The sequence below is a fragment of the Notolabrus celidotus genome, chromosome 22, assembly GCF_009762535.1.
Source record: "Notolabrus celidotus isolate fNotCel1 chromosome 22, fNotCel1.pri, whole genome shotgun sequence".
Lineage (NCBI taxonomy): Eukaryota > Metazoa > Chordata > Actinopteri > Labriformes > Labridae > Notolabrus > Notolabrus celidotus.
This window is the reverse complement of record NC_048293.1, coordinates 17,215,412-17,235,490: the sequence shown is the minus strand read 5'-3', so window position 1 is coordinate 17,235,490 and position 20,079 is coordinate 17,215,412. Positions and strand designations below refer to the sequence as shown.

Below are 20,079 nucleotides of genomic sequence, written 5' to 3'. Positions count from 1 at the left end.
AGACAGCAGGATAAGATTTTCCTTAGGAAAACATTACTCACAGGACAAAATCAACAAAGAGATGTGGTTTGGCAGTAATTTGATCTAGAGCATGTGTGTAGGCTGTGACTGGCTAAACCGGCATATAACCACTCGACCAGAGTGATGTGTGACCAGCACAGGCATGGAGGACTGAAGTCTGGTAGTGCTAGCTCTGCTGCTGTTAGCCACATTCAGCAAACCAGTCTGACATTGAGGAGCTTTGAATGGCACTATTTTTACCCTTAAAACCAGGGTTGGAAAACTAGCATGAATTTGATTGTAGTATTTCCTCAGGATTCCGTCTAACCCTTCCCCCCCTCCCCTTGGAGCTCCTCCAAAGCGACGCCCCCGCTCACATGCACGAGCGCTGCTGCTGATTTGCGACCATATGCACATTGTTTGTGTTTTGCACTAGTTCAACTCATGTCTTACTCAGCGGTAAGAAAACACCAAAACATTATCATAGTGAAAGTTAAAAACACAAACAAACAGGAAATGTACGCGCAGGAGGCGAGCAGAACGGCAGGACAGGATTTAATTGGTTTCATAATTTGGATCCTGATGGCAGGGATTGGTTGGTGTTTTCCCAGGTTTACTCCGGCTGTAGATAGCAGCTTTTTTTCTGAACAGGACAGAAAGATCATTTTAACCAGTATAACAAAAAGTGTATCTAAATCTGACTACCAACCCCAGCTTTAAGGATGTTTTTTTTTTACAATAAAACAGGACTCAAGAGAAGAGACGGAGACACAGTATGATATTGTGTAGATGGTTGACACTTCTTATTGTTTTTGTTTGAATGAATTTACTTCCAGCTTGTAAATCAGAACGTAGTTGAGAGCGGACAGAGTGGATAGAATGCAACAACCAAGATTCAACCAAATCCTTCTGCAGAGACATAATTAACTACCATCACATCGGCCTATCATTCACTTTCTGCACATTCTTCTCTAGGTAAGGTTTGCATATTGCCAGAGCAACCTCCTCCACCCCCCCCCCCCCCATGTTGCTACCATTATCGAGTTCAACATCTCATTTAAAGAAAGGGAAACTTCATGGAAACAAACCAGGATAATAAATGTACCACCATTTGTTCTTTTTTTTCCAAACCAAATAAAAAACTAATCGATAGAGATGGGAGGGAGTTCATGCATACTTTGGAGGTTCACAAAGAATAGGATGACTAATAGATAGGACTACATTGTTTTATATCTAGGTAAAACCAGGTGGCACATTTACAGTTATCGGCCTGTTTTGTGAACGATCCCCATGTTTCAATGATCTCACACATTTGAACAGGTAGAGAAACTTCATCCTCGGTCACACTGGAGTTGTAGAGCACACTGTTATTGAGTGTTATTGATTAATTTCCCCAAAAAAATCATTTGCGTATTTGCAATGCCTTGTATGTGAAGGAAAGAGGTAATCAAAGTTGCTAATTGTGGTTCAACATTAACATATTTTCCAACGTCTTTGGAAAAAAAAAAGGTTTGACACACAACACCAGTATGAACAAGGTAATAAAAAGCCTTTTTTTTTTTTTTTTTTTTTTTAAATACGCCAGTCAGGGGCAGGTGAGTCTGCAGCACCGTTACGCCCTTATTGTGCTTGTTTTCATCAAACAATTAGGGATGAACTAAACAAAAAAATAATAGAAAATATTAAAGGCTGACAGAAATGGTGTGCAAGATTCCTTTCTCCTTCTATAATATCAATAAAATACTCATTGTCATCGACAGCATCATCATTATCACCACAGTTTTTAAATAATAAAACAGTAAAAACTTAGAAAACAAAAATATTTTCTTCTTATGACTCGGACTCAACAGAGAACAAAGAGTTGCAACACCAGGCTGACTGAGTCTATAGGTGCACAGAGAGGACCACAACACCGAACTCAGCACGAAAGTCCGTCCATCAGTTCATCTTTTGCTTTTTTTTCATCCACTGTTTGAGTTCATGAGTCCTTTCAAACTTTCATTATCCTTATTCTGCTCCTGTCCCTTCATACTCCTTCTCTTTCTCTCTCTCTATATCACCTCTCAGTTTCTCTCTTCCTTTTTTTTGCTGTCCAGCAGACTCAAATGTTGGCACAACGTCTCTGCACCTTGCATCATGGCGTCGCGAGGTCACAGAAACATTGAGAGAACATTCCTGGGTCCTCGTGTCTGTGCATCTGCATGTCCATCCTCCTCCGGCTCCTTCTCTCGCTCTCCTCCTGCTGCTGCTCAGCTGTGATTAGGACGTACTGATTCTGCCGATTTCTTGTCTGATGGCTGCAAGAAAGGACAGTGCTGTAGTAGTACATTTCACAGTATAATATCAAGAATGTTTTAGTATCATACTTTTCATTTCATGCACCAAACATGGGAGGAAGTTAAATCAAAATGAATAGTCAATGGTGTCAAGGGGCTCTTTTATGTCAGGATTTGGCTCTGAATAGTGACATTTTTACCGCCAATGAGTTGTAAAAACCAGTATGTGTAAAAGATGAAGGATTACATGACATGCATTTTACCCCCTCGACACAGCAATAAACTTTATTAGCGCTGCAGAGCTTACCATTTATGATTTCATCTTTCACTTTATGCAACTCACGAACAACCTCATCCAAAATTTCCTGCAAAACAAGACGTGCTCGTGAGACACAGGGTGTGTGAAATTGTTTGTGTGCATGGTGCAGAACGCTTCTAATCCTTTATGTGATAAAACACACTTCAAAGTTATACAAACCTGTTTCATCCTGTCAAATTCTGTGTCTGATTCACTGGTGCTTCCGATGGGTCTCACTCTGCAGCACAAAACAATAAACTGAATGAGTAGGAAGCTATTTTAATTTCAGCGCATGTAAGTACGCACCTCTAATTTGAGGATTATGCTTTTTTTAAAAGGGTTTTTGTTCATCATTCATGTTATATGCAATGTTAGAATTGTTATTGTTTATTTAAAACACTCTCTGGACTCCTCCTCCTTTTTACAGACCTTGACACCAGCGAGGACTTGTCTGCAGAGTTGGATCGTTCCCATGGCTTTTTCACAGCATCTGGTGAGTGAAAGAACAAACAGAAAATCATACAACTTCTCTGCTAAACTGTCAATCCAGCACAGACATTTTGAAGTTGCTGTGTTGGACAATGATGTGATGAGCATGTTGATCTGAACCTATTGAGTTCTGCTGACCTGATCCCCGACCGCTAGAGTCCTCCTGCAGAACAGAGAAAAATTCATTGGTACGATACAATAGTCGTCAGCTTCACAGTAAATCTCTATTCAAAATCATGTTTGGAATACCTTTGCCTTCTTGCTGAGTGTAAATTGAGAAAAAGCATAGAAATATAGAGCTTCCACCGTTGCTCAATACTGAGGGGAGAGCTGGACATGCTATGTCTAACAACGCCATTTAAGCAAACTACTTTACACAGGGTTTAAAAAACACTAGTTGTTGCAGAAATACATAAAGATTTGTATCCTTCATTTTTTGTAGACAGCCGTAGAAGCTGCAGGAGGGTGTTGAAACTGATCCGAGAAATTAATAAATTACCTTTAAAGGTGCATGTGGGCGCTTTGTTCCACTGTGTTTGAGCATGTGTATGTGTATTTGCTATGCTAGACTAACTAACTGCCCAATCTTCCTATCAAACATTCACTTTGACATGAACTATTTTCCAAAATGTCAAAGTATTGACTAAATGCACATCAGTGAAGAAACTTACTTCATCAGGTTTCTCTGAAGCTTTCCGTCTAAGAGAGAGAGGAAACAGGAGATAAAGTGAGATACACATGTAGAAGTTTCAGTCATCAATAAATACAGGCAGGTGCACAGATACAATACAACATTACAAGAGCTTGTTTCCTTTTGTGAGAGTCCATGCATTCAAAGCAGAACCAGGAAGACCAACAGGAAAATGTTGACAGAAGGTTGACAGAACAGGTCTTTTCTCATGTTTCTCTGCATGATTAATTTGAGGCTGAGGTGAAGGGTGTGTGTTTGTATAGCTGCTTTACCTGCGAGCTAGTAAGGCATTCATCTCCTGCATCAGGCCCTCCCCACCACCACCACTGCCACCACTGGACCGGTTGGAATCACTTTTGCCACCAGAGCTTGGCGGACTGCTCTCATCCTGAAGAACACAATTTAAAATGGGTTTCAGGTGTCTTTATTTACCCACTCCCTTGAAATAAACAAATCACAATGCTTTAATAAACAAAAACTGATAAGGTCAAACCAGAGACCCTGGACCTGCATCTCTAAAGCTTTCACCACGTCTCACCCTATGTACTTTACGTAGTTTGGCTCCAGCCAGTGCTGCAGCCAGTCCTGAGGGTTGTAGCTGGACCCCCGGCGGGCCCCCAGGAGGCCCTCCACCAGTGGGAAGTGGAGGGGGCATAGGTGGGGGCACTGCCATTGGGGGTGGTGGACCTGGTGGGGGTGGAGGGGCTGGAGGACCAGCCATGGGTGCTGGAACTGCAGCTGGAGGAGCCACAGAGAGCATGGCGGGGTGACCTGCAGAGACAGGGGGGCCTGGGAGGGGCACAGTTTGGTACTGGTTAATGGCTGCAGGGGTCCACTGACCTTTGTGCCCCTTGGAAGATTGTATAAAGACTGCCTGACTGTAACACCTTAAAAAAAAAACCTGCGTACTGCTGCTACTAGACGGATTTTCATAGAGCAGCATTGGTGCAGCAGTTCAGTGCTTATTGAGAGAGACATTTTAGCAACTTAGCAAACTTGCCCTTTAAATGTAATCAGAGTTTAGAGTAAACGTTTTGAATATTGTTCATCCCAGCTGCTGACTTAATTTCAGGAGGAAGTAACTTTTTATGTCAAGGTAACATCTACAGTAAGGTCGAGCTTTAAAAAGTCCTCCTCCGTGGTTCAGTACATGCTGCTGAGAAACACAAAGCAGTTTATCGTCCTTATCACACCTATGCTGGTGACAAAGCCTGTGAAAGTGACAGTGGCTGCCAAATAAAACAATAAAAAAAATATTTCTGCATGGTTGAGGCGAGCTTGTTAAACAGTCCCTGCCTCCAACAGAGAAACCAAACAAGGCACAATAAAGTTACTGTGATGACTAAATAAAACCACAGGTCATCGTCCTTTAACTAAGTCTTTGCATGAGATGCAAAACAAAAATAAATGATTGCAAATTGCATTTAAGTAAATGTATAAGGGGTAGTCATACATTACTGTAAGGACTCTGTGATACATTTTTATTGTGCTATCTTTAAGCTGCAACATTTATGATTTGAATAGACACTGTTGTTGTCATTTAAGCGCCTCCTTCAGGCATGTTTTGAGGGTTTGTGTGGAGAAGAAATTGTCTTAGGTATATATGCATTAGGTATAAATGAATTTAAAGGAGAGAAGGTAAGTTGACATTACCTTCAACAAAATATGTGTCCATTAAAGTTAATGATAGTGCACCCCGTAGCTTACCTGGCACAGTGTGCACCATTTAAGATCAAGGGTTGCAAAGGTTTCTATTCCAGCCTCGTCCCTGTGCTGCATGTCATCTCCTCCCTCTCCTCGTCTGTCCTGTCTTACAGCAGCTGTAAGGGACTAAAATAGCTAGCTGATGGTCTGATTTGATTTTTAAGATGATAAAACAATGCATTCATGTTCATTTGAGCCGGTTTTATAAGAAACAACTCTTTACAGTAGATACCAACTCTTACCAATAAAGGACTAATATCACCAAAACGGTCTACCAATTAACTTGCAGAAGTTTGTGTTTCCTTAATGTTGCTGGAGTAGTGCTGTCAATTTGAGGAGGAGGTTTTCCATGAGTGTAGTTTCAGTATGTGAAACACCGGCTGAACTGGATTATGGTCAGGTGACTCAGCTTTCAAATTCCTGCCTTTTTGTGAAGGTTTGCACAAAGAAAACATCCTGACATGACAGGAGGAAAAGTGTCACTGAAGATTTGATGTTTGAATTCCATTCAGCTGTCTCAGTTTAAGGGTCACATTGGCTCACTGTCACTAATACTATAAGAAAGCCTTGTTTTGCTTTTTGTGGTACGGCAGGTGAGAGTCTATTGTCCTGCTCCGTTCTGCTAAAAGTAGAGAAGAATATACAAAGAGCTCTTTGAGATATTAACTGTTCCAAGTTGAAGTTGAATGGGGACATCCTGGGATACACATGATGCAACAAATCTTGTTGTGCTGATAATGTTGCTAAAAGTTGTCTCACTCTTCAGAACCGTGTGCATATGACACGTAAACCTTTTTCAAGTTTCATGTTTTTGAGCACTTTAATGGGCATGGTGCTATCACTAGAGTAAAAATACCCCCCTGCATATGACCCATCCCACCCACCCACACATACACACATATACACAGCGAACACATGTAACATCCCTCTGCTGAGAGACTACCTCCTCCTCTCTCCTCCTCATACTTACTGCTGCTGGCCATGGGGGCCTGCTGGGGGACAGGGGAGGGGGTCTTCTTGGGCGAGCCCCCGTCAGACATGGCAGTGTAAGAGGGGGGCGAGGAGGAAGAGGAGGAGGTGGAGGTGGTGGTGGTGGGGGGCTGGGCCTGCTGGTAGTACACCTGCTGCTGCTGCTGCTGCTGTTGTTGTTGTTGTTGTTGTTGTTGTTGTTGTGGTGGCAGATGCTGCTGCTGAGGGTGGAAGGTGGATGGGTACTGGGGGGCGGGGCCTGGGGCTGTCTGACCTATCAGGGGAGGCAGGGGGACGGGCTCGCAGTACTGTGGGGTGAGTGGCAGATGCTGAGAGTGAGAAGTGTAGGAGTCATCTGGCTGGCCGTTGGACTGAGGGTGGAGTTGGTGCTGGGGGTACTGGTGAGGGCCTGATGCAGTGCCAGGGTCAAGAGGTGGGGGCTTCATTCTGGGGTTCAGGGGTGGGAGGGGGTGAGCCATGGGGAGGACAGGCTGTGGGGGCATGCCCTGCTTCACAGGCATGGCCATCATAACAGGCGGGGAGGAGGAGGGGGGCATCTGGGCGTACATTTGCTGCAAATGCGAGGCTGACCAGGTGCCATGTTTTGGGGGCAGCATGATGTCTTGTTGCTGCAGTTGCTGTTGCAGGTAGAGGTGGCGGGCGGCTGTGGGGGGGGACAGGGGGATCTGGCGGACCTGTCGGCCCATGGTGTTCACGCCCGCCTGGACTGGGGAAAAGGCAGAGGCTAGAGAGGTGGAGAGCTGGGAAGAGAGCTGGGCCTTGTCCCTAGCAATCCCCGCCTCTTTCTCCTGTGAGGAAGAAGAGGAGGCAGAGGAGGGAGGAGAGGAGGAGGCCACGCGGACGTAGGAGGGTGGCAGTGTGCTAGCCCTGTACTGTCTGTACTCGGGTGGAGTGTCTGGGTGGGTGGGAGGGGTGGAGACTTTATATTGGAGAGTGGAAACGACTGTGACGGGCAGAGATAGAAGGACAGAGAGGAGGAGAGAGAGAGAGACAGAGAGAGAGAGAGAGAGAGAGAGAGAGAGAGAGAGGAAGAGGAGATGCAGATGAAGAGGAGGACGAAAGGAGGGCAACAAACAAAGGAAAACAGAAAAGAGAAAAACGTGAGAAGAATGAAAAGCAACCAACTGAGCAACCAAGCAAGTAAAAGATGAGAAAATCAGGAGCAATCCAAAAAACATAAGCCAGTAGCAAATAAGAAAGAATCAAAATATCACAAAAAATAACAAGCAGCAGAATGCAACATGACTGAGCCATGATCAGAAAAGCATATGGCATTTCCCCCCAACGGTAGCTGGAAGAAAGAGATGGCAGTAGAGCATGTTGCAGGGACAGGAGGGTTCTGGTATCGCCACTGACAGCGGGGACAAAGGAGGATGTTTAAGTCTGTATGTGTGTTAACGGGGCAGACTTGAACATTTATATGTGTGTATGGATAAAAAAGCATAAAGGCGTACAGACCAGGGGGAGTCGTGGTTGGGACTAAGGCGGGAGACACTAACACAAAGCACAGCGGGGAAAGCCTGTTTACCTCCGGGAACCTACCGTGCTGGGGACTGGAATCTCAGTTGTCTATCAGTGATGCAATCACCTGTTCGCTGAAGGAGGGTAAAGTGTGCTCTGCCTGACCCAACTCTGATAGCTTCCCTCATTAACACAACACAACAAAGAAGAGCAAATATCTGATGTCACCCCTGCAGGGCTGTTTGTTGACGTTGGAGTGTTCTGTGGAAGGTTTTTTCTTCTTAAATGTTTGCGTAGCTCAGAGCAAGCACATAATCTCCAGAGCAGCGTGAAGAGGTATGTGAGTGTGTGAGTGTATGTATGTGAGTGGGGAAAAAAACTGGGTGTGGGCGTGTTTGTTTAGGCCTCACCTGATCCAGACGTTCGTCGCTCCCTCTCCTTGTGCGCCTGCATCTGATGCTGCTCCATCATCCTGTGAAGTGCAAGGATGTCCCTGCTTTTAATCAGTCTGAGTCAGTGACAAAATCCTGGAGAGGCCTTATAATACAAAGATGATACTAAATATACTAAAATCTGAAGGTGAGTTCAAAGGACAAAGTGCCACACGTTCAGACTTCTTTTTAAAACGTGTTTCTATGTTGAGAAAATTAAAGCAACTGTGAGGAATTTTCGTGTTGTCTTGATTTTGGCGCCCCCTCTGGACAAAGTGGTACATCTTACATCTTTGCCGATCCTGTTCTGTGCATGTGTAACTAGTACTTTGGTAAAAAAAAACTCCTGCTGTCATTTCTTTTTTTCTTTTTCGAAAATTTGAACAAAAGCACTTCCGGTCACTGCTGATAGTGATCTGTGGAAGTGGTCACAGACATTTAAATAAATCTAAAAAGTCAATCTTCTCACTTCCACACGTAAAGGTATCAGTATTCATTTAATCTGTTTCATTACCACAAAAAAATCCTCACAGGAGCTTTAAAATCTGATATATTTGTGATGCAAACACAGATTCGTATTCTCATCTCTCACCTCCTCTGTGCCTCGCTTTCCTCCGAGGACGGCCCATTTTGGCGTTGAACGACTGGACCTAAAGAGACAAGGTGAAGGATCAATTACAGAGAAATACCCAGCAAGAAAGCCCACATCATTTCTGTAACCACTAACCGGTCATTTTGGGTCATGTGTTCAGCGAAAAAGCCAAAATCTCCTTGGTTGAAACTTCCAAGGTTAAGAGGATTTTGCTTTGCCACTGTTTTTATGACTTTGTGAAGAGACTTTGTTTGGGTGAATGTCCGACAACTGAAGCAGTCTTTGTCTCTGGGAAGTAGTGATCGTTTTTTCCCACAATTTTTTTAGACGATGAGTTTGCAAAAGGAAAAGATTAACAGTGAGTCATTAGTTTCAGCCTTACATAATTCAAATCCACAACACAAGGCTGAAAGATTCCCATCAGCACTGAAACTTACTGACAAAGCGCTGACAGAAAATATGATGCAATAGTGTCCCTTTGAACCCTTTCTGTCTTTCTTTTGTCTAAAATTACTCTTTCACTTCCTTCTTTGTGTTTACCTCGACCCCCCATCCCCCTACCTCCACCTGCTTCTCCCTCCTTCCTGGTCTTTCTTCCTCTATTCTGACCACTGACTTCCCTCTCATCTTCAATCTTCACATCCTCACAATAACACTCATTTCCTTTATCTGTTCAACCTCATCCATCATTCTACCTAAGTTCTACCTCACTAAGCGTAGCATCTACAGATTTTTCTTCCTTTTTCTACTTCTATAGAACTTTCTTATTTGTCATCCTGTAAAGTTTGTGCTCATGGAAGTGCATTAGCAGCTTTTTTGATGTGGTCTGAAACCTGGACCTGTCTTGTGTATTTCTTCATGTCTGTATCAAGCGGCAACTTCCGGTCTCAAAATATGAAGCCCATGCTTAAGTGTTATAAACTGTCCTTGAGTATCCGCTTGAGGTGTGCTACAGAAACACCGGAAACAACATACACACCATTTCAAAAAAGACAATCTTTGCAGCAGAAATAAACATGTTTACAGCCTTGTTCACAAAACAGCTAATTTCTGTATCGGCACACACTGTACGGGGGTACATATTTTTCTAACGCGGTAATTTCAAAGATATTAAGATTACGAGTCTTCCAATAAGAGGCACAGCTAACTTGATTGACAGGCGGGAACACTGTAGCTGTTGGCGAGGAGGCTCAAAGCCCACCTCTTTACCTCACACTAAGTTTGGTTGAGTTCAGCATTACCAATATGGCTCCCGTCAACGATTGGCTTCAAAACAGCGCTCAGGAACAGATGGGTGACGTCACGGATACTATGTATCATTTATACAGTCTATGGTTTGTACAGTAGAGTAAAGAGCAGGTCTGACTGTGGATGATGCACACAGGCATATAACATCAAACAGAACAACAGGCAGTAATGTGAGATACACTTCCACGTGTAAACAAGCCCTCAGATGTATAATCATCTTCTATAAAACAGCTCCAGTGGTGATTGCAGCATTAGGAGCTGTGTTTACTGAATGAACAGACAGTGAGCATCATGTGAGACGCTTTGCCCTGGAGAGCTAACAAGCTGTTTATAATGTAATTTGCTCAACATGTTGCCAGCCACAGGAATTTCCAGATGTAAACCGCAGCAGAAAAATTAAGTGGAAAATCCCAGGAAAATGAAACATACAGCAGACATGGAATTGAAACATAATTAACCCGAGCTCAAGTATAAAAAGGTTCCTGCTGAGCAGCAGAGTCAGAGCCTCATTCTGGGGCGGCTATTAACGGGAAGCATCCGGGAGAGCGCTTATCACATATCACCAAAATACCAGTCATTAAACTTCAACGCCCACTGTGACACCAAGAACACCCATGGGGGATATTTCCATGTTTCCGTTGGCTGTGTCTGGAGCACGGGGGTGGTGGCAGGCGGGGCGATAGGGGCAGTCAACATGAAGAGCTGAGACTGAAGACTGCACATGAAGTCTGGATCTTTAAGTACTCAATATTTCTGTTTGTTTGGACCAATGCAGTGTTTGCTTTTCACTTTAGACATCACATTCTGTGTCTTTTTCCTTTAAATGTGTCAGTGTTACTCCCACTTACTGAAGTATTCATGTGTTTCTCTATAAATGCAGATATCATTCACTGATTATGAAATATTTTAACACTTTCTGTCACCTGTCTGGATGACTCTTCTTGCGGTGCTACAAAAATCTAACCACAAACTCCCTGAAGATGTCATGTCTCCGTCGCTCCTCGTCACGCCCCGCCACTCTGCTTGTTAGCTTATGATAAATAAGTGCTTAGCTTGCAAAGCTGAACACTAAACAAACAACTGACACAAAACTCAGAACAAGAACACAACTTCAATCACTAAGAGCAAGATTTTCAACCTGAAACAAAAAAAAAATCCCCTTCGATCAATCAGACAGAATTAAGCGTCAGATTCAGAACAGATATTTTAACTTAAAAAGAAGAGTTCACATGAATGAGTGAAGACACACGGTTTGATAACGTGCAGGCTTCATAAACACACACTCTGTTTACGTATCAGCATGTCATGCGACCTTAGATGCGTTTGTTTGTACCAGCAGAACATTGAAGTCAACCTACAGCAAACATTACTAAGCATATTGTTTTTGTCCCCTTTTTTAGGGTGGACTGTTTTCACTCCTTCACTCTGTTTATCTGATACAGGTGTATCCATGCCTGTATGTAACCGCCTGTTCCTACTGCTGACATGGTGTGGCGCTGGCTGTTGCTATCGTGAAGGTGAGGAAGCCCAGGGGACGACGGGGCCTGATCAGACATGTAAACGCATGAGAGCGGTGTGCATCCATGTGTGTGTGTGTTGTCTTATTGTCATTTAAGGGAAAATGAATTTGCATCCTTGTTGTACTTTGTTTATCTTTATTAAAACACTCACTCAGCCGCTTCATCAAAAGATGGATAACTAACGACAGGATCCTCAGAGGTAGCAGCAACAGGACACAGGCAGATAGATGGACACAGTGAGCACTCTCTGGATGTCTCATATGGAAACACGTGTTTTAAATTCTCAAAGAGCTGATAATAAGGCTTCTTATTAAATCTAAGATGACCTGTCTCAGCTTCTGAAGCATAAAAGCAGGACCCCTTTTTTTTTTTTAACATCGCCTTTGACAGTCTTCTCTGATAAGAGTGGAGCCGAAAAGAAGAACTAAATAAAGCTCGGTCAGTCAGACTTTTCTTTAATCCTAGAGAATATTTTAGGCCATTAAAATTTATACAAAAAAAGAAACTATCAGAGAAGTTAGGAGGGCATTTTAGGACCTGCTCTGAGGTCATAGATATATAAAACTTGACAAAGAGCCAAACTGGAAAGACCATGTTTTAATACCAAGTAATGCATTTTATTCCATGAGCTTATTGTACTCCTTTTTAATCTTAAAGTCAAGCACAGCTGTAAAAAATGTTCAGAACACCTTGTATAGAAGCATACAGAGGAAATACGCAAATGCACATTCCTTAAATCTTTACTTAAGTAAATTACTACTTAAGTCAATTTACTTTGTACCTTTCCACCCTTAAAGTAACACATTGCACAACAGACCAAAACAAAAGACCAGTGCTCAACTTGTGTAACCATTAAAAGCAGACATAGCTGGTGGTAATATGTCTCCACAGCTTGACACTTACTGAGGATGATGATGGCTGAAGAAACTCGTCTGAGGACACCAGGTGAAAACTCAGGAGTCAGCATGATCACTAACTCCCTCTGCTGTACACAATGCTTTCTATGTGATGCTTCTTTCAAGGATTAGCACAGGAAACAGGGTTAAATCAGTGAGGAAGCCGTGAACAGAGACGCTTATGCCGTGCATGACGAGACCTATGATCCGAAGTCCAAACGCACCCAAAAAAAGTAGGGCTGCAATGTGAGCACGGCGGGGTACGACATCAAGGCTCCATACAGGATATTTTAGCACGCAGCGGGAGGGTCAGAAGGATGGGATGAGGTGTCACTGCCGTTAAACGCTCAAAGATATTTTCTCTCGATATGTTTTACACACATACATACACAACCTGGAACACACACACAAACACACACGACTTATAAGTAGCTCGTAACCAGAGCTGGTCAGAAGCTATTTAGTCAACCAAGAGTAGGCGTGTGTTTGGCTTCAAATTCATGGAAGAGTCAAACCTAATTAGTTCACTGTCACTGCTCAACCACCCACAACCCCAAAACAACAAAACAACAAAACTCCCAAAACAACCCCAGACACCTGAAAAATTAAACAAATATCTCTAATAATGCATTTTAATTTAAAGCATCTAATCTATTTCAATATAAATGAAAGTACTGAACACCTTTTTGTTTTTTAAAAGAAACAATTTCAGTAACCGACCAACATCCCAGATATTGTGGCAGCTGTTTGTTGTTTTGTGCAGAGTGTGCCTGCAGTACATTTACTGACCAGTAGAGGGAAGTACAGATTATGTAAGCAGCTGAGGGTCAGTGTGCAGGCTCTGAACGTTGCAGTGGATTCAAATGCACAGATCATCAATATTTGATGTTAATGTGCCTTTTGAACGCAAAGCTCTCAACCAGCTTCACCTGACGGCAGTGTTTGTCGGAGAAGCGTCTATTAAAGTGAGCTTCCATTATCAAAACAAGCTTTAAATGATGTGGATTTCTTGCTTGTGGTTACCTGACATTCTTCTGAGGGGATAAAAACACTTGAATTGATCTCAGATGTCAGGTTAAGACAGTTGGATGTAAGATAAAGGAAATGGAAAGAGGCTCCATCAGCAGGTTTCTAACACCAGTTTGGGATTTAAATACTTCTCTGATTTAATTTGACTTAACCCTTAAATCAGAATATGTCCATCAAAGCCTGCCAGTGAGTCTAACTAATATCTGTGTCCTGTAGCTGGCCCATTAAAGAAAAACAGAAAAAGATGAATAGCTTGAGTTATGATGAGTCTTTACCTCCACTGTCAGGCGAGCTGAGGACATTGAGGGCGAACAGCATTGCGTTGGAGAAGGTAGTGGCCTCCTCCTTACTGGCAAAGTTCAGCCCATAGACCTGACGGGCGTCACGCCACTGGTGGAAGGTTGGGGTGGCCTGATTGTATTTCAGGCCTTTCACTATGGAGTAGTTGATCACCACCTGCAAAGAGCGAGAGGTTGTGTTAGTTAGTATAAGCAATGATACATTTTAAATTAATGTCACCTTTAACTTTAAATACCTCCTCAATTACAATACTTATATGCTGCTGAACACCTGTAAGAAGATTTAGAAGGAGGCAATAACTAAATAAATAAATAAATAAATAACTGAGAGTGGGATGCGCATTACATTCTGAGAAAAACAATCGAGTTAATCCATCTGAAAAGAGGATTAGTAAAATACCTGCTCATATAAATTTCTTTAAAGCCATACATTGTAATAAAACATAAAAACATGTTCCATGTTAAGGCTACAACTGTTTTTTTTTTTATTTAAAACTTGTTAGGACTCTTCTTAATGCCAAACTCATGTCATATCAGAGTTATGGTGATTACAATTTTCCAATTTGTAAATAGCACAGCAACATACCAACCTACAATCTGTAATTACAACACTGAAACTCAGATTTTTCTGCTTAAAAATACCAAATTTTGTCAGCTGACATCGACTGAAAAACTATAATTAAACATAATGACAGCCAAATGTGAAGTAGGCCGACATTTTGAGGTTTGTCAAAGCAGTTTTTCAGTCGAGACAATATCAATTTTGTAACAAATCGTCTTGACAATGTGAAGTCTGGAAGCTGTAAACATAAATGTCTTTCCCGATCCTGATATTTATCACATGTGAGGTGAATGTGACACGAGCTATCCACGCCATGCAATGTGACTACCACAAAGATATGCTCTAAAATCATTGCTGTGTAGGAAAATGACTCATTGAAGAGGAGCTGATTAGCCTGGGGTTTGAGGGAGATAATCTGTAAACTCAAATGCCTTTTCTCAAAATTCTTAATTCCTGAAATCCACTGAGCAACATCCGACAACATAAATCTAAAAGATGGAGATGGAGAGTAAATGAGATTTGAACACTTCTCATCACCAAAAGTGTGGTGCTGATTATTTTCTCTCACCTGCTGGTCCTGCAGTTTGACGCCCACCACTCTGAAGGTGTTGTTGGCAGTGTTGTGATAGATGTTGATGCGGCTGAAGCCCTGCTGCCCGGGCTTGATGGGCACCCACTTCTTACTGGCATCATCGTAGACCATCACCGAGGCTCGCGCCTGGCAGATACTCTGTTCACTGAAGAGAGAAAGAGAGAGAAGAAACAATCAGATACTGTTACATTAATCAAAGTCTTTGGAGAGACATTTAGGAATCTAGTTCCTGTCATTTTAAGTGTTCCTGTTGTTTGGATGGTAATACCAATATCAAAACAGCCTCCAATACTCTCAGTGAACAAAATTGTATGCAATGATCAGGACCATATTCTATGGGACTCTCCTCCCCCCAGAAAAAAAGAAAAATCTACTCATCTCATCCTCTCCAAAAGGGTAAACAAAACAGAAATATATGGCTGCCAATAAAAACTACAGAAACTAGAACTAGTAGATGTTTCCAGATACACATTTAAGGCTGTATCTTTTGTAAATTTAAAGCCAAGACAGATAACCTTAACCTTGACCTTTTTTCTTGTTTTTGTTAAGACTTACTGAGCGTACTGAACTAGACTACACAAAAATAAAAGCAACCAAGCAAAAATAATCTAAAAGGCCTCTTTGTCATTGCAGGAGGAGATTTGTTGAGATTTTTCAGCAAACAAAGTGAGGAGGAAAGAAAAAATGAAAAAGAGCACACTTTTCTACAAGGTTAGTTCTCTTACTGTCACAGTTGGCCAGAGCTGTGTAAATGTGACGGTGGTCAACAAAGTGAAACCAGCATGACACAGTGACTGTATGATTATCAGGTTGGCTGTTCGGTCATCGGGGAGCCACACCTTTCTGCGTATACCGCTACAAGTCACCACATCAGGAGTAGCATGCTGCCACTGTAGAAACCTGTCAGCCTGTGTGTGCTACGGTGAGGCCGGGCTGCCGTATAGAGAAACCATAAACAAGATCTAAACCTAAAAGTGAACCCTGGAAATTCCCCTCTCTCTCCTGGTCTTTTACTGTGGTGCAGCAGCATCGTTACAGCACATCCAGAAGTGTTTAGAGGCACCCACACAGAAGGGTGTGTGCAGTGTGCCGGGTAATGATACAGTGTGATAAAAACCAAAGTGTTTGATCAGCAAGTGTATCACCAGCTGGAGACTTGTTTAGTGAAAAAAAAAAAAGAGAAAAGGAAAAGTCTTCTTTCATAAATGAGCACATGGCTTTAAGTAAGCATAAAATAATCATGTTCACATTTCTGTATCAAACAAATCTCTTCACAAAATCAAACTTTCAAGAGATACGACTCCAGTTTGGAGCATAAAGAGGGATATGATTTATTCGTGACTGCAGTATAACCTTGGCAGCATATGAGCCTGGAGCAGGTAAAGGGCTTTAGTAAGGAAACACATCCCAGCAGGTGGAGAGGTGATGTGGACTGGCAGAGGTGGGGTAACCTTTGTGAGGTGACTAAACGCTTTAATTTTCACTTTCAACACCTCAGGGACTTCTGCTCTCTGGCAGTCAGACTCACATCATCAGCCGCAAGGTGTGAGGGCCACGGAAAGCAAATTACAGGGTGTTTCAGACATGTTCACTGCCTGCTGGTGTTCCTACTCTTTGTAAGTTCATTTAAGATTACTCAAAATGAATGAAAATGATTTTTTTTTTAATTATTATTATTTTTTTAAAGTTATATTTTTGCCTTTATTTGATAGGACAGCTGAAGAGAGACAGGAAATATGGGGAGTAGAGAGTGGGTGAGGACATGCATTAAATGGTCAAGGCTTGAATCGACCCTGCGACCTCTGTAATGAGGGCTGTAGTCTCTGTATATGAGGCGCGCCCTTAGACCGCTAGGCCAATGGCGCCCCAGACATTTTTAAAGTGAGCAACATTAACTGTAACTGAAGATGATTATCATTATCTATTGATTATTTTTTCTATCAACCAATCAAATGCTTCTTCTTTGATGTTGGATGTTTTTTAAATGGACTGGTCAGCACTTAAAGCTAGGGTTGGTAGTCACCGAAAACTAGCATGAATTTGAATGTAGCATTTCCTCAGGACTCTGTCTAACCCCTCCCCTCCTCCCCTTGGAGCTCCTCCAAAACGACGCCCCCGCTCACATGCACAAGCGCCGCTGCTTCGCGACCATATGATCGTGACTGATTCAAAACCGGTCCTCAGCACATCATTTGTGTTTTGCACTACGTCAACTCATGTCTCACTCAGTGGTAAGAAAACACCAAAACATTATCATAGTTAAAGTTAAAAACAAAAACAAACAGGAAATGTACGCGCAGGAGGCGGGCAGAACAACAGGACGGGATTTGATTGGTTTCATAATTTGGTTCCTGATGGCAGGGATTGGTTGGTGTTTTCCCAGGTTTACTCCGGCTGTAGATAGCAGCTTTTTTTCTCTCTTTTTTAAAGAACACATTATGTATTGATTGCCATCGGGACAGAACGATCATTTTAACAAAAAGTGCATCTAAATCTGACTACCAACCCCAGCTTTAAGGATGTTTTTTTTTTACAATAAAACAGGACTCAAGAGAAGAGACGGAGACACAGTATGATATTGTATTTCACTTGCTGTCATATTTCTAAAAAAGCAGCACTTCTTCCAGGGACATGAAAAGCTGCTGTAGTAATATACCGGGCCCTACAAAATAAAAGCGATGCCTGTGAGTGGGAGAATGTGGACATGAACGATAACTGTGATGAATTGTTCTATTATCCAGAGAGCCTGAAGTTAATGAGATTGCACTGTGTAATGTTATAACCTAGCAATTTAGTGCAGTTATCTCTACAATAAAAAAGGAAGGAATAACAGAACGAGAAAGAGGTGAATTAACAGATCTAGGAGGTTGTCTTTCACAGTAATTATCAGGGACTCAAGACCCTAAGGATGCCTGTAACATTCAAATGCCAACATCATCAGATCAGATCAGACCCCCCTCCACAACCGTTCCTGCTAATGTCGGAGGAAGACAGCATGACACCTGAGAGACCCCCCCCTCTCTCTCTGACACATGGTTCAGTCTCAGCCGGCTTCCTCTCACTTTCCTGCATCATCTGCCCTCAGGCTCCCTCGCTGTCGTCTGACTGGCCTCAAATAACTCAGCAGTGATGAGATAGGAGAGTTTCTGCTGGCGACTAGGCTGCACATGTATTTAAATAAAGAGATGCTCATGTCAGACGAGGTTTTGGGAAAGATGCAGTGGAATATACTCATTTTGGGTATATTTGTGACACAAGAATTGAATCCAGAAAACAAGTCCTTCCACATTGAGACGGCTTTACAACAACACACTTTCCGTTATCATTATGAGGATCTAAGCTCAAAATTAAATTTGAGACACGCAATACTTTATGTTTATTTACATGCAAAAACAACTCCTAAACTTTGAGTATGGACTGCACAGAGATGTTCTCCTTAACGGGAAACCGGATGGTTTTAAGCCACTACTCCCAAAATTACAACCAGATCTGTCTTTCAAATATGCATCATCCCCTGCTGCACACATGTTGTGGATTAACCTGCAGGTTTCATATCAAAGCATCAAAACACAATTTATTCATGACCGTGATTGCAGCACAAAGATACCGTCTATACTAATGAACAGCTGATGTATGGCTAAGTCTGTGTGGCGTCTCTAGATGTCGTAATCCAAAGACAGATAACGTTAAGTCAAGAAAGTGGTTACATTAATGATCCTTCATTTACGGACAAACAGGAAGTTTAACAACCAAATAGGAAACACATTTGTTGTTAAAAAGAGCAGATGGAATTTGAAGGTATTTAAATGTTACCATTGCCTCCACAATTCAGTGCAGATAAAAATAAAAAATGCTGTTCGACAGCCCTGACACAGACGACGATTCATCCTTAACATCATGCAGGAGTCATCTAACTCTTCATGCATCAAGATCAAGAGAAAACTGAAACATTATTTGTCTTTTCCAGTGGAAAATAACTCTAAATCTAATCTCTGACATCATCTGGAAGATTAATGGCCTCCATATTCAAGGGGAAGCTCCTTCTCTGAATGCAAAACCCTGGGGGTGAAACACAGACATCATGTTTCCAACGTTTCTAAATAAGTTAAACTGACTCTTTAATCACATATCAGTCACTTCAGAGACCCGACAGACCACCAGAGTCTCGCTGGGAGGGCAAGAGGGAGGTGGCTGCATCTCTGTGATGGATCTTCTTACAAAAACAGGCCCTATTTCTGGAGCAGTTTGGGCCAGAGGGATGGAGTGCCTCAACTTTGCTGCTGACGGTTTCAGTTCTCTTTCAGCGGTCACAAATAAAGCTGCAGCTCGTCTTCTGCTGCTTTACCTAAAGCTCATTGCTCAATCAACACGTCATGAGATGTGGAGCAAAGAAAGATGAGAAAGAAGATCTGTCAGAGAGCATTTATCTCCGTTTCTTCGGTTGCATGGTTGAATGAGCAGCTCAGCTAATTTCAGAAAAAATAAAAGGACTTGTCACCAATTCTGACAGTTTGCCAAAGGCCTCAGAGTGTGATCTACTAACTCACTCTCTTTGGTTCACATGACATTAGGGAGACAAGGCACAATAGAGCACATGATAGTTGCTAAACATCACAGCTAGTTTGAGCCAGAAAACAAGGGGGGCTGTGAGGAGAGATGACTGAGATGAGAGGCAAAGCAAACCAAGTGACTGCATGTTTGTGAAGAAGGAGAAGCAGGAAATACGGCATAATCTCAGAAAGGTCAGATTGTGCTGAAAATCACAATCAGTGACATTAAATAACATGATGAATCAGAGCAGGAGTGAACAGAACAGGAAGAATTGAAGGCCAGATTAAAGAGCAAGTAAAGGTTATTTGAGAAGAAAATATTAACTGCAAAGTAAACATCTTTTAGTTAAAGAGAATTTCACTGGAAATCTTGAAAAATAAAACTAGCGTCCCAAATACTCCTTCAGACAGAGTCATGGTTAGTCGTGTCAGTGAGTCAGCACTATACAGC

At 42.3% G+C, this 20,079-nt stretch overlaps 1 protein-coding gene across 5 annotated transcripts in view; it reads right to left on the bottom strand.

The window, feature by feature from the left end:
• Nucleotides 1-776: 776 nt before the first annotated feature.
• evla (Enah/Vasp-like a) overlaps nucleotides 777-20,079 on the bottom strand; it is a 42,063-nt gene continuing 22,760 nt past the window's right edge. For 2 of the 5 annotated variants that reach the window (XM_034675821.1, XM_034675820.1), the window contains exons 2-14: nucleotides 15,055-15,223; nucleotides 13,901-14,081; nucleotides 8,933-8,990; nucleotides 8,320-8,381; nucleotides 6,429-7,391; nucleotides 4,293-4,543; nucleotides 4,027-4,142; nucleotides 3,735-3,762; nucleotides 3,202-3,226; nucleotides 3,004-3,064; nucleotides 2,755-2,812; nucleotides 2,584-2,641; nucleotides 777-2,297 (exon numbers count right to left, since the gene is read on the bottom strand). In XM_034675821.1, coding sequence (XP_034531712.1) covers nucleotides 2,260-2,297; nucleotides 2,584-2,641; nucleotides 2,755-2,812; nucleotides 3,004-3,064; nucleotides 3,202-3,226; nucleotides 3,735-3,762; nucleotides 4,027-4,142; nucleotides 4,293-4,543; nucleotides 6,429-7,391; nucleotides 8,320-8,381; nucleotides 8,933-8,990; nucleotides 13,901-14,081; nucleotides 15,055-15,223 — 2,068 coding nt within the window. In that variant the 3' untranslated portion in view covers nucleotides 777-2,259. Of the gene's footprint in view, nucleotides 2,298-2,583; nucleotides 2,642-2,754; nucleotides 2,813-3,003; nucleotides 3,065-3,201; nucleotides 3,227-3,734; nucleotides 3,763-4,026; nucleotides 4,143-4,292; nucleotides 4,544-6,428; nucleotides 8,406-8,932; nucleotides 8,991-13,900; nucleotides 14,082-15,054; nucleotides 15,224-20,079 lie in introns of all 5 variants that reach the window. The other 3 variants (XM_034675824.1, XM_034675823.1, XM_034675822.1) reach the window with 2 other exon arrangements.